The sequence below is a fragment of the Saccostrea cucullata genome, unplaced genomic scaffold (assembly GCF_032062105.1).
Source record: "Saccostrea cucullata isolate Sc308-1 unplaced genomic scaffold, CSIRO_AGI_Scuc_v1 ctg4950, whole genome shotgun sequence".
Lineage (NCBI taxonomy): Eukaryota > Metazoa > Mollusca > Bivalvia > Ostreida > Ostreidae > Saccostrea > Saccostrea cuccullata.
Window position 1 is genome coordinate 21,064 of NW_026930723.1, and position 13,275 is coordinate 34,338.

Below are 13,275 nucleotides of genomic sequence, written 5' to 3' on the forward strand. Positions count from 1 at the left end.
TAAAACTGTAGGAGGAGTAGCATTTTGAAAGAATTTCACAGAAATTTCTATTTTTAGTAACCACGGCAACACCGTTCATCAAAATCAAGAACTGATACACAGAATTATGTATCTTAGTGTAGTCTACTTGTGTGCCAAGTTATATTGTAATCAGACCAAAACTGTAGGAGGAGTAGCATTTTGAAAGAATTTCACAGAAATTTCTATTTTTAGTAACCACGGCAACACCGTTCATCGAAATCAAAAACTGATACACAGAATTATGTATCTTAGTGTAGTCTACTTGTGTGCCAAGTTATATTGAAATCAGACTAAAACTGTAGGAGGAGTAGCATTTTGAAAGAATTTCACAGAAATTTCTATTTTTAGTAACCACGGCAACACCGTTCATCGAAATCAAAAACCGATACACAGAATTATGTGTCTTAGTGTAGTCTACTTGTGTGCCAAGTTATATTGAAATCAGACCAAAACTGTAGGAGGAGTAGAAATTTGAAAAATTGTTTACAGACAGACAGACGGACAGACAGACAGACGACGGACGCATTACTATCGCATAAGCTCTTCTGGTCTCTGACCAGTAGAGCTAAAAAACCAAAAAATCCAGCAGAAAAAGTGACAAAAATACGGGCACACGGGGAATCGAACCCGGGTCGCCCGCGTGAAAATCCAACGTGCTATTTATTCCGCCATTGGGAACCGCTGCTTCAAATTTTTCAATGCAAATATCTCGAGACCTGCCTTTTCGATTAAAAAACAAATTACATATTAAGTATCCTTGAAAGAGTCTCTAAATACCATAGCAATATCAAAGAAAAGTATTGAAAAACAAAAAAGTTGAAAAATTGGACTTTTTAAATTGGCTTCGGGTAGCGACCGGAACTATTGACGACGAACAAGAAGTTGCGTTCTGGATAGTATTGATCACCATCTATAATCTCTGAAAGTTTCACATTGATATCTTTTACCGTTCTCGAGATTATCCGTGGACAAAATGTCAGGAAAATGGTCTGAAACTTGGCACCAAAGAGGAATTTTGAAAAAATCACTTGGAACTTGGAAGACTATCTAACAACACCTCTTTTCTGAAAATTTCATGTAATTCTATCCAGTGGTTGTCGAGAAATTGTGTCAGAAAAATAATAATAATAACTAGAAACTCTTGTTGCTACAGCAACAAATAAGGTCTTCCGTTCTCCTCTATTAATCTGCATGCAGGATGTTTTTTTTTCTATTTTAAAAAAGACAGACGTATAATAAACTAGTAGACTAATTGTTCAGTGAACAATTATCGGCATTTCCACCTTTTAAAGTATTTCAATATCATTTGGGCTGAAAAAAGTAGAAAAAAGCAAGAAAATAAATAAAACAGCTAAATTCTCATTTCTCTACTAGGATTTTAGATCGGGCTCGCAGTTGGTATAAATCTACTCTAAACAGACTTCCTGGATTATACGAGTCGACTCGGTAGCTATTCCACCTGACGCCATCTTATCTAAATATAGTAACTAAGCGGAAGGCACGGGATCCATGTTTTCACGTTTGTGATAGACGACAGTCTCATCCGAGGGTTGAGGTAAGTAATTTATTGGCTCTAAGTGTGATTTAATTGTCTGACATTGCAATTCAAGAATAAAGATCGTTTTGTTTAGCATTTGTATTGATAATATATTCTTGAAATGGCGATAATATTGGTTAAAAGTAATAAAATTCAAGTAACACAATGCCTTGTCAACATATGAGAGAATTAGTATTTTTAATGTTAGTCTGTATAAAGTTTAGATTAAGTAATATTAAGTTGCATGGAATGATTGCTTATTACCTTTCATTTATTATTGATGTAATTAAATTATTATTATTGTTCTCACTTTTTCACATTCTTTTTTAAAATGCTGGTGTACTGTTAATAGAGCAAATATACTGTAAATAGATTATCTGCCCTTGTTATAGTTTGTTTCAGAAAAAATCAGTGTCTACATACGATACAATTATACATAAAAATTAATAATATGATGTTACAAGACATTTCAATTAAGGTCTAGCGGCTGAAACAGGTTCATCATGATATGTATTTTAATTGTGTATTTTGTGGAAATATAAGATTTACAGTCTAAATAATAAATCTTTTTATTACAGATGTTTAACAGCTGTTAAATGAAAAGATTTTACTAGAGTGAAATACCAACACAAAGATTATCCACATTAAGGTATGTATTCTTTAAACTTAGTTATTATGTACACTGTTCAGTGTATATATGTGTTGTAAAATATACTTTTTTGTGCTATGTTGTATATACATGTTTGCATTATATTTCAGCACACTTACAATTTATTTCATTTCTTCTTTAATTTATTTCATTTCATTTCTTTTTATTTGATTTTTCTTTCATTCATTTTATTTCAATTTTTAGTTTTGTTTTCATTTTTTTTCTTTTATTTCAGTTAATTTTTTTCTTTAATTTAATTTTTTTTTATTTTATTTTTCTTTCATTTTCTTTCAATTTTTAGTTTTGTTTTCATTTTTTTCTTTTATTTCAATTTCATTTCATTTTATACAGCAAATTTGTGGTAATCTCTAACATCAGTTAGATCACTGTTTTTCACTCTAGTTCATGTTTAACTTTATTAATTATCATGGATCTGTTGTATGTAAACATCCAAGAAATTTATGAGAAACATAAGGGCGGTGAAGATTACATTCTAAATATTCACAAAAGCATTTGTGGTGCCCTAGGCGTTTCTTGTTTACAAATAAGTAAATTCGCATTGTTATGGAAAGTCAAAAAAATAGTAAAAGAAATGGAACATCTTAAGAAATATACCAACAAAGAAAAGTATAATGCATATTGCCAAAAAAAATTTCAATTACCAACTTCAAAGAAAGAAAAGAAAATCAAAGATGATACAATGCAGGAACAGAAAGAAGATTATAAAAATCAAGAATCTCCAGAATTACAAGAAAAAATTGACGAACAACAAAAAGAAATTTTACAATTAAAGAAAGAAAACGCAGCTTTAAAAGACCGCTTAAGGTCTGTAAATATGAGGAACATCAATAGGAATTTAAAAAGAAAAACAAAAACAATTGAAATTTTAAAGGAAGAGGTGAAGGTTTTAAAACAGAAAGAAATGAATAAAAAAAATACAAAAGAGGAAAAAGGTGTCCAATGTAACACTTTTAAAACATATGTCAAAAATATTAAAAAAGAAATGGATCTTTTATTAGCAGAGAAAGAAAATAATGAAGAAAAATCACAAGACTTTGTACAGGTAGAAAAAAATTTAGATTTCAAAGATATGTCTAAAGGAAAACCTTTTAATTTTAAATTAAGAAATTTATATTATATTTTTAGAAGCCATAATGTTGGCATTGTACATATTGCACCTATTATTGAAGCTGTTTTAAAGTTGTTTGATATTAATGTAAAAAATTTACCGAGCAAAAGTACGGCAGCTGTGTTGAGTAGTGAAATGGGTGTTGTTGCCAGAAATCAACTAAATGAAACTCTTTTAACTTGTACAAATACAACAATGCATAGAGACGCAACGACTAAAAAAGGCAAACATTTTTATGGCGTAAAATTTAACACAGGAGAGAAAATTTTAACAGCAGGTGTGAGAGAAGTTTGTAATGGAAAGAGTGAGACATATGTCAATTGTACAAAAGAGATTATAAATGATTTATCCTCTAGCAAAAATGATGCTTCAAATATTTTAAATTCAGTTTACTGTTTTATGACAGACAGAAGCGCAACAGAACAAAAAGTAAATGATATTTTAAGCAAAGATATTTCACATACTGTTCATTCTTTTAAATGCTGCATTCATCCACTTTTACAGTTCTCAGAAGTGTGCTTTGCAGAGGCTTTTAATATTGAGAAGGAGTTAGAAGTTAATTTTAATGGGTATTCAAATTCATTGAAAGAACCTTTTATTTTGTTTCTTTTAAGAAATGTTTCAAAGTTTTTTTACAAAGATGGTGCTGGGGATCCAAACATTTCAGACATTTTTATGAAATATCATGGAGTAGAAAAAATTCCAATTATGAATTTCAGAGGAAACAGGTTTAATGTTTCTTTTCATAATGCAGCAGGTACATTTTTTATCCATAAACTTTTATTACAATATATGTTCTCTATGAAAAGTTCATACTCTTTTTTACAGAATTTCATTGTTTTATCTCTGCAAAATAAGGTTATTTTATGTCTTTTAAGAGCTTTAGGAATTTTATGCAAATTAATTACAGAGCCTTACTTTGCAAAGGCGTCAGAAGTTGGGACATTATTAGATATGGGTTCTGTATATCAGAGACTTTTATTTGTTTTGAATATGTATTATGAAAATCCATTACTGGCTCTAAAACAAGAGTTAAGATTATTTTATGGACCACAGTTTTATGACAATGTTTCAGACTTTTTATTTGATTGTTGTTTACACAACGATCTAACCGCTGTATTTTTAAAAAGATTTTGTGGTGTTTTTAAAACAAAAGTTGAGAAAATTTTTAATGACTTTTTGTCAGGTGGTAAATATTTTAATGTAACTCAAGATATTTTAGAAGAATGTTCCTCATGCGTTACAAACAATATTTGTGTAGAAAGACTGTTTGGAAAGTTAGATTATAATTTAAAAGCAGGCCCAACAACCAATATAAATACAATTGAAAGTGTGATGATTTTTAATGACAATGATACAAAGGAATGGCTAGAGGAGAAAGATGAAAGTGAACTAAAATTAATAGTCGAAAATGCTCGGAAGGAAAACCGAAAGTTCATGGCCTTACAGAAGGAAAGAAAAGACATATTATTTCAACAACATATACAAGGTTTGAAGGAGAAAGAAGAGGAGACAAAGAAGAAGAAAGAGAGACAGACAGAGGGTGTAGACAAAGCTTTAGAGGATATGAGGAAGCAAGGAATTTGGGAAAACAAGGATATGATTGAGAATGAAATTGAAAAGTTGAAAACAAAGAAGGAGAAACTATCTGCTCTTAAAACTCAGATAAATATGTATAAAAAAGTTTTTAAAATTAGCAAAGAGCACAAACATTTATGCCAGTATTCGAGCAAGGGCAAACAATTTGATATTATACAACTGAAAAATAATTTATTACAACTCCTGAATATACGACAAACATGTGTTAATGTGATTCCTAGTGACCTTGTGGGGAAAGAAATAATACACACATGGACTAATAGTGATGGGGGGAACTCTGATTGGGAAGGACAGATTTTAAGTTATAAGGATGGAGTTTTTAAAGTAATTAGAAAAAAAAATTACTTCCACTTGCCATTAAATATGTTTCAATCACATTAAATTTGAGATACACTTTAAAATTTCATATAATGGGTGGAGGCTAATCAGGCTATAAGTACATTAACTATAGTTCATCACCTTCATCACAATATCTCAGTAAAAGGATCAGGCTCCTGACTTACATAGAGTTTTTATGATGTACATACTTTTTTTTTACTAGCATGTCACATGTCAGTAAACTCTAAATAGATCGACATACAGTGAAACATGCTTTTATAGAACATCTTATAAGTAAACCAATTCATACTGAAAGCAAAGTGATTTTCATCCATATGACTATAAATATTATACAGCCATATCTTAAAGTGCATGTTGAAATCAATGTTTTCAAATCCATATTTTTATAAAGGATTTGCAAACATAAAATACTTCTGTGCACCTTTTAACTGCATGTGTTTTATTTTTGTTTTGTTTTTTTTTGTTTTTGTCTAATTGTTTGTGTCTGTATTGCGAAAAGTTTTAATGAATTTAAGACTATTTAAAAAAATTACACTCATTTTTGAATAGAAATGTTAAATCTTCAATATTAGATATTTGGTATGTTTCATGGCAAAAAAAAATATATTAATATAACTGAAAAGCAGGATAAGAACAGACACTTATTTTCACATTTTGCATTACAGGTGCTATACTGGAGTGATAAAGAAAGAAAACAAAGTGACGTTTATGATTTGACTGAAAGAGAGATTAACACAGACATAAAAGAGGGATTTCTATTTATCAGAGGTAATGAACTTACACAAATTGTAGAACATTATTGTTCTACTTATATTACTGTTAAATGACATCAGTTTAATGTCAGCATTGTGAAAGTTATTATTTTCTAAATATACATATAATTATATATTTCCTCAGACACAACTAGATTTGACCACTGCTACGCAGCTTCTTAAACACCCTATCCTTCTGTGACGTCATCTGCCATCTTGCTTTCCAATATTTGTGCAGGACAAGAGGTCAAGGTAGTCACACTCAGTCAGTGTGGGACTCCGCGCTATACTGTATACCATTGTGAATACCTTGACCTTAATAACCCTTGAACAAATATTGGATTTTGCAAACTGAAATTACAGTGATACAGTGACTGAAATTTCCATAAAAGGTAAATACATTTTTTATGAAGAAAATATTAACTCATTTTATATTATATATACATATCATATTTTTATTTCATTTTTTTTTAGCCGGGCTCATTTCTCGTAGAGAAATGCCCGGCTATTGCGACGGTGAGCAACAGAAAATGCTGCTTCTTCACCGCCAAATTAAATTTACGAGTTAGAATATAGTACGTCTGCGCAATCACCTTTGAGGCAATACAAACACTGAATTAAACTTTCATAGTTATCTGAAATTGTCAAAAAATAATTATAATAAAATACTTTATATCGTTTTCGATGATTAATCATTTGGTTAAAATATGCGAAAGGTTTTCATCAGGTATCCCTGTCTGCGTCATATTCTATAAATAAAGGGTGTACTAATACAAATGCGGGGAACACCATTAATGCTTTGATGCAAAACTCCCCGCTGAGGACCCATCTGTGCATAATTATTTTACCTTAAATGCGGTCCAACTAAACAGAGAACCCTAGAGAACTCTAGAGAACCCTAGAGAACTTGAGGTTTATATGGTGAATTTTGATACAGTAAAATTTGTCTAATCCGGACTCTGAGTACTCCGGACTTTTGTCCATTCCGTCTACAAATTTTAGTCCCATGCACTTCTTTAACAAATTCAATAAAAAAAATTCTGTGTAGTCCGGATACTGTCTATTCTGTATTCCGAACGGCCATACTGGTCCCAACTGCTCATAATTAACGGTAATTATTCCCTCTAATCCGGCCACACCTGAGTTACTTCAGAGCAATTAACACCTTTCGTGGTGGATGTGATAATCCGTGTTTACATTAGCATGATTAGTGCCATGAGACGTACTCTGTGAAATGCGCGGTGACGCAGCCCACTTGAAAAATATATTATATAATTAAATTACAATTTAAAAAAATGAACTTTGTTTTAACTCCTTTTACCACATTAAAACATAAACACAAAAATATATGTACGCGATTTACAAATCAGTATATAAATCGGGATCGAAAATCGAACGCATTTCAAAATGGCGCCATAACACTGTGGGGGAAGACGTAGTGTTTTTTACATAAAAATTAAAAGTTCAATCTAATAATTAGCACATCGTAAATAATTGCGCATTGCTGTTAATACATTGAATGAGATCTTTGACAAGCGAAACCCGGTCCGCTTGATACATAGTAAGCCTATATTATGCGTGCCTGTCCTGTATATTTTGATTGAGGTAACATTTCACCCGACTTTCTTACTTCGTGATTGAACAAATAAGAGAATACATTTAAGTCATGTGAGACTATTCTATAATTTCAGACTCCAAAATATTAATTTATTTCATCATTTAATTTTATTTATAATATGTATATGATGTACTTGTAAATAAACAACGAAATTTTCGAAATTGATATTTTCCTGCATTTTTCCTGCACTCCGGATTCTGTCTAAACCGGCCAAATTTTATGGAACCGGCGGCAGCCGGTTTGGACAAATTATACTGTATATTTTATGCATGATTGGGTTGATTTTTATTAAATAAATCATATTTTATACATAAAATCAATTAAAAAATTATTTTATGAAGTTTTCACCAGAAAAACGTAACAAACTATATCGTGAAATATTTTCTGACATCCTGATCCCAATTGAATTTCAAAAACATTGTACATTTATTTATGTATTTATCAAATAATTTTACGATTATTTTTCACATTAATTTTTATTTAATTTTAATAATATATAGAATTCGTAATCATTTACTCTGATCTAAAACATGTTAATTAATTTCTTACAAGTTTTATCACAAAGCTATGATGAAGTCTTAAGAGATTATAGTACTCTTTAAAAATAAGCCACAAAACTTGTCAAAATATATATTTTTAAATTTAATTTTGTTCTGGCATGACATATTAGTTATTTAAAATATAAATAAATTATTTACAGACAGTAAATAATTAAAAATCATTTGGGTTCTCTAAGGTTCTCTAGAGTTCTCTAGGGTTCTCTGTTTAGTAGTAAAAAATAAATAATCTTGCTGCATCAGTGTTCATTTACTTCAGTTGGTATGTAAAACCCCGAAATGATACATGTGACACATATTTTACGCTGTTAAATTATAGCTACATTTTAATTAATTTTAAAGCTTTTTAATACTATATATGACATATATAGATATATATATATAATCATCTTTTCAATGTCTGAATCAGCTTGCTTTTAAACTGTCATTCCGGTCTTTGTTCATTACCCTGTAAATGAGCTCGGCTTTTAGTACTTCTGAGTACTTTGATATTATCTTCTGTTCACTGTCTTTGTCTTTTATTTTTAGTTCATTTTCTTCATCTTTTATATTTAGTTTATTGTCTTTGTTTTTTGTGTGTGTCAATCTTCATTTTTGTTTTGTTTGCGTTTCATTTTGCACAGCATTTATGGTAAAAATTCTGTTAACAATCACTTTTGTGCACATTTATATATAATCCTTCCGTGACGTCATCCACCATCTTGCTTTCTACCTTCCTCTGACAACTACATATCATCATCATGACTGAGTCAAAACTTTTGAAATATTTAAACCTTCCCGCACCAGAACCATCTGGAAAAAAAATATACCAGCCTGTTGTCCTCTCTGATAGTAAGGGAAAATGGCTCGAAAGAGCAATAACCAACAAGGTAGACATTATTTGGTTTTCTAAAAGTGGCGCGAAGATTGAGGACAGTACCGAGTGGCTCAAAACAAACATAAATAACAAAATCAGGAAATATGGAAATGTGTGGCTTTATGTCTGGTTAGGTACTATTATACCTGCAATTTGACCAGTAGAAACAATAAGTACATTAGTCTAAACCAAAATAAAAATGAAGTCGTAGAAAATATACAAACAAAATTTTATGAGATACTGTAAACCAACTTTTATTCGCGTGCTAGAAACATTCGCGAATTTCGCGACCTTCTCTAACTCGCGAATATTAATCGCCGCGAACTATTTATTTTGCTTTCTATTTGCTGAGAATATCTCCTCAGTCGCGAAAATTAATCGTCGCAGATTGGTTTTAAACTGACGAATCGCGAATAAAAGTCGACGCGAATAATAGTTGGTTTACAGTAATTAACATTATGAATAAATATCCAGGCTCCAAAGTCACCATCTTAGAAGTACCACCTTATTCAATAAAAGCCTGGAATATAAAGAAAGGACACCCAAACCCACAAATTTTTGAAGAACAAGATAAGGAACTAGAAGAACAACTTTAAACAACAAAATAAAGGAAATCAACACTAATCTTAAAACCCATTCACCAGCATTTTCTGTAGATCTACACAAAACCTCCAAAACAAAATCAGGAACAAAGAAAACATCAAAACTCAGGAAATTTACTAATTTTTCCCTTTTGGCCGATGGAATCCATCCAGGATCATTAATTGCCAAAGTTTGGTTGAAAAAAATCAGAGATCAATCTATAAGAGACTGCTGGGCCTGAGGAAACAGACCAAGATATACAGAACCCAAGTCTAATATTTGTCCAGTTTGCAGGCAAATGACTTGGTAGGGAAAGAAATTTTGCATACAATTATTTTATCTTCAACTAGAAAACTGACCAGTCAGCAAGGGCCCCGCCATGGGGTAGAATTAAAAGGGTGCAGCTTACGGAATGATTAAAAAATGTACGAAGAATAAGCAACAGCAACTGTATTCTTAAAATTTCAAGATAATTCCTGAATATTCAAAAACCTGAAAATAATATCCTTGTATTTACATTAGACAGTGAAGAACAACTTAACATTGAATGTATTAAACAATTATGAAGCTTGTGTTATATAGAATGCCAGCCTTCAATGAATGCAAATATCATGAAGGCTTGACCTTAACTTCAAACAAACAGCAGTTTCAGACAAAGGTTTTCATTAATCTTAAAGATAAAGAAAAGCCTATTAAATTTTCTGCAGCAGGCTAGATAATTGATCCCAAAGGATTAATTGTACCTCTCTCATCATTTTCTTCTAAAGTTACAATATTTAAAGAATTTTTTTCAGTATTAATGATAGAATGGGTTTTTTATAAAACTACATTAAAAATTAATTAACATTAAGTGAAAAAAGTAAATAAAAAAATCTTCTTTTAATCTATTTCTTGTTTTTAGAGTTCAATGAGATCATAACTATTAAACAAAAATAAATTATAAAAATTTATATCTAAATCCACATTTCACAGTGTTCATAGCATTCCAAATTGACTTAACTTCAAAACAAACTTCATTTGCAGACAGAGGTGGTAATTCATCTCAATGTGACAGATAAAGATAATGCTCTGGATTTTCTTCAGGAGGAAAGCTAATTAATCCCAAGGGACTCATAGCCAGCTCTCATTTTACAATGGGAACATCTTCAGCAGTTATCTCTCTTTACCAATGCATTCTAAAGTTAAGGAATCTACCCCACCACCCCAGCTCCAAACCAGGGGACATAAAGAACCAAGCTTAGCATCAAAATATGTATTTCTGCCTACTGAACTACCATACCAAATTTGTACTTGATTGGGCAACCATAAAAAAAGTTGCCTATTCATTCTTATGCATAGTTAAGGAATCTACCCCACCACCCCAGCTCCAAACCAGAAGACATTGAGAACCAAACTTAGCATCAAAATATGTATTTCTGCCTACTGAACTACCATACCAAATTTGTACTTGATTGGGCAACCATAAAAAAAGTTGCCTATTCATTCTTATGCATAGTTAAGGAATCTACCCCACCACCCCAGCTCCAAACCAGAAGACATTGAGAACCAAACTTAGCATCAAAATATGTATTTCTGCCTACTGAACTACCATACCAAATTTGAACTTGATTGGGCAACCATAAAAAAAGTTATTAGAAAAAAACAGAAAATTTGTGGACGGAAGACAGACAGACTGACAGACGGACACGGACAGAGTGATTACTATAGGGCACCCGCAAATCCTTGCGGGGCCCTAATAATGATAATTTTACACTGTTTCACAAAATTGCATGGCACTTAATAACAATTTTTTAAAGCATATCCTCTAAATAAATTTACAAGATGTCAAATGGCCATAGTGATCAGCCAAGAATAATAAAACAGTACAATACAACAATGTAAAGGATCTACCGGTATAAAAGTAAATATGTAAAAGACAACTCATGGGCAAAGAAGAAGATTTTCCAAGTAATAATGCATTTTTATTGTATGATTACTAGCTAAATCTCCACCCTTCCTCCAGAATCCCTGTCAATTTAGAACTTAATTTTGATAAAGGGCTCTGTAATTATTACATTAGTGCCAAAAGTTTGACTGTTGTCCAACCTAAAAGAAGAAGATTATTTAAAGATTGCATTAATTCTGATGGTTTTGCTCCCATCCCATAGGCTGCGGGGGGGTGGACATGAAATTCACAATGTTTGACTGTTTGTTTCCCTTTACCCACAGATGCTATATGCCAAAATTGGTTGTCACTGGTTCAGCAGTCCCAGAAAAGAAGCTGATGATAATAAAATGTTCACACACAATGCACAATATAACACACAAAAAAAATGGAAGACTGAAGTACATATATGTACATAGATGACTTAAAAAAGGGAACTTTTATAAGTCAATTCAGAATTTAAGAAAATATCCATAATTTTCTAACAAGAGAAGCATATTACTCATTTATTAAAGTAAAGTCTTTGCTTTCATTATCAAAAATACTAGGAATTGTGGAAATAAGTCAAAAAATTTCAACGACTGAAAAGGTTGAATGTAAAATAATTCATTAGAATTGTAAAAATGGATATTATTGAATTCATTCAAGGTGTAAAAAGTCACAATATTTCATTTTCTTTCAATTTACTATTTCAACAATTTGAACATACATCAGTCAATCTTTTTTCTTCTTCATATGATGCATTCATAACTGTCTAATTATCAATGGTAGTATGTTTATGTCTTGTGCATGTTTTAAAATGTTCATACATTGTTTATGTTAATGTTTTTGGTGTAAGGTGTATTGCCTAAATGTTCATTTGAAATATATGTAATATCTATTTAACTTAAAATATTTATAACTGTATCAGCCATACTTCTAAATTTTATATATATTTAATTACTTATTTATGGCTAATAAGAACATCTATGAATCATATTTTACAGTGTATACTTGTTTAATAAACTAAGGAGCTGATAAGAACAGGTTTATAATCTCTAAACAAACGATATTTTAGGTTGTGTACTGGGATGATAAAGACTGGAAGAATGACTGTGACTTTCAGTTAACAGAGAGAGATAAGAGCTGAAGATTATTGACTACATTTTGAGAAGAAGACTATAGAAGGTATGAAGTAAGAGTTATCTTTCATTATAAGAATTACTCCTTCAATAATGAGATTGAGTTACTGCCCTTTGGAGCCAACCTCCACTTCAGGTAGAGGTTATTTGAACTTATTAGGTCTTTCCACCTTTCTGTGGAAAGACCTATTGATATTCTTCTGTTTATTAGGTCTTTCCACCTTTCTGTGGAAAGACCTCTTGAAATGCTTCTGTTTTTTATTTTATTTCTCACCTTATGTTTTGACACCGTAAGACTTATCGAAAAACTTTATAGTTCATAATACTGGATATTTAAAGTTATTCCGAAAAATGACCCCCCATGTTTTAACTTAGTCCCCTTATACAGTTATTGCCCCTTTCATCGTAAAGCTTGTTATCGCTACTCCTCCGAAACCGTAAACCGTAGAGATGCAGAACCTTCACTAACGTCTTCAACTAATTTAGGAGACTTTTCAATCTATTCATTGCAAAAGTTTTCTTCGACCCCTTTAATGAGTAACTGCCCCTGAAAGTTTATAAATTTTACAAAAAATTAAAAATTTTCAAAAC

The 13,275-nt window shown here is 31.1% G+C and overlaps 1 protein-coding gene and 1 long non-coding RNA gene across 2 annotated transcripts; both read left to right on the plus strand.

Moving 5' to 3' along the window:
• Window positions 1-1,513: 1,513 nt before the first annotated feature.
• On the plus strand, window positions 1,514-12,698 carry LOC134229846 (uncharacterized). Its single transcript, XR_009984240.1, has 5 exons — window positions 1,514-1,576; window positions 2,137-2,207; window positions 5,940-6,042; window positions 6,172-6,418; window positions 12,621-12,698. It is a non-coding gene; the product is annotated as an uncharacterized LOC134229846 (long non-coding RNA).
• On the plus strand, window positions 2,908-5,494 carry LOC134229848 (uncharacterized). Its single transcript, XM_062711636.1, has 2 exons — window positions 2,908-5,259; window positions 5,477-5,494. Exons 1-2 carry the CDS (start codon window positions 2,908-2,910, stop codon window positions 5,492-5,494), a joined length of 2,370 nt encoding a protein of 789 aa, XP_062567620.1.
• Window positions 12,699-13,275: the final 577 nt, after the last annotated feature.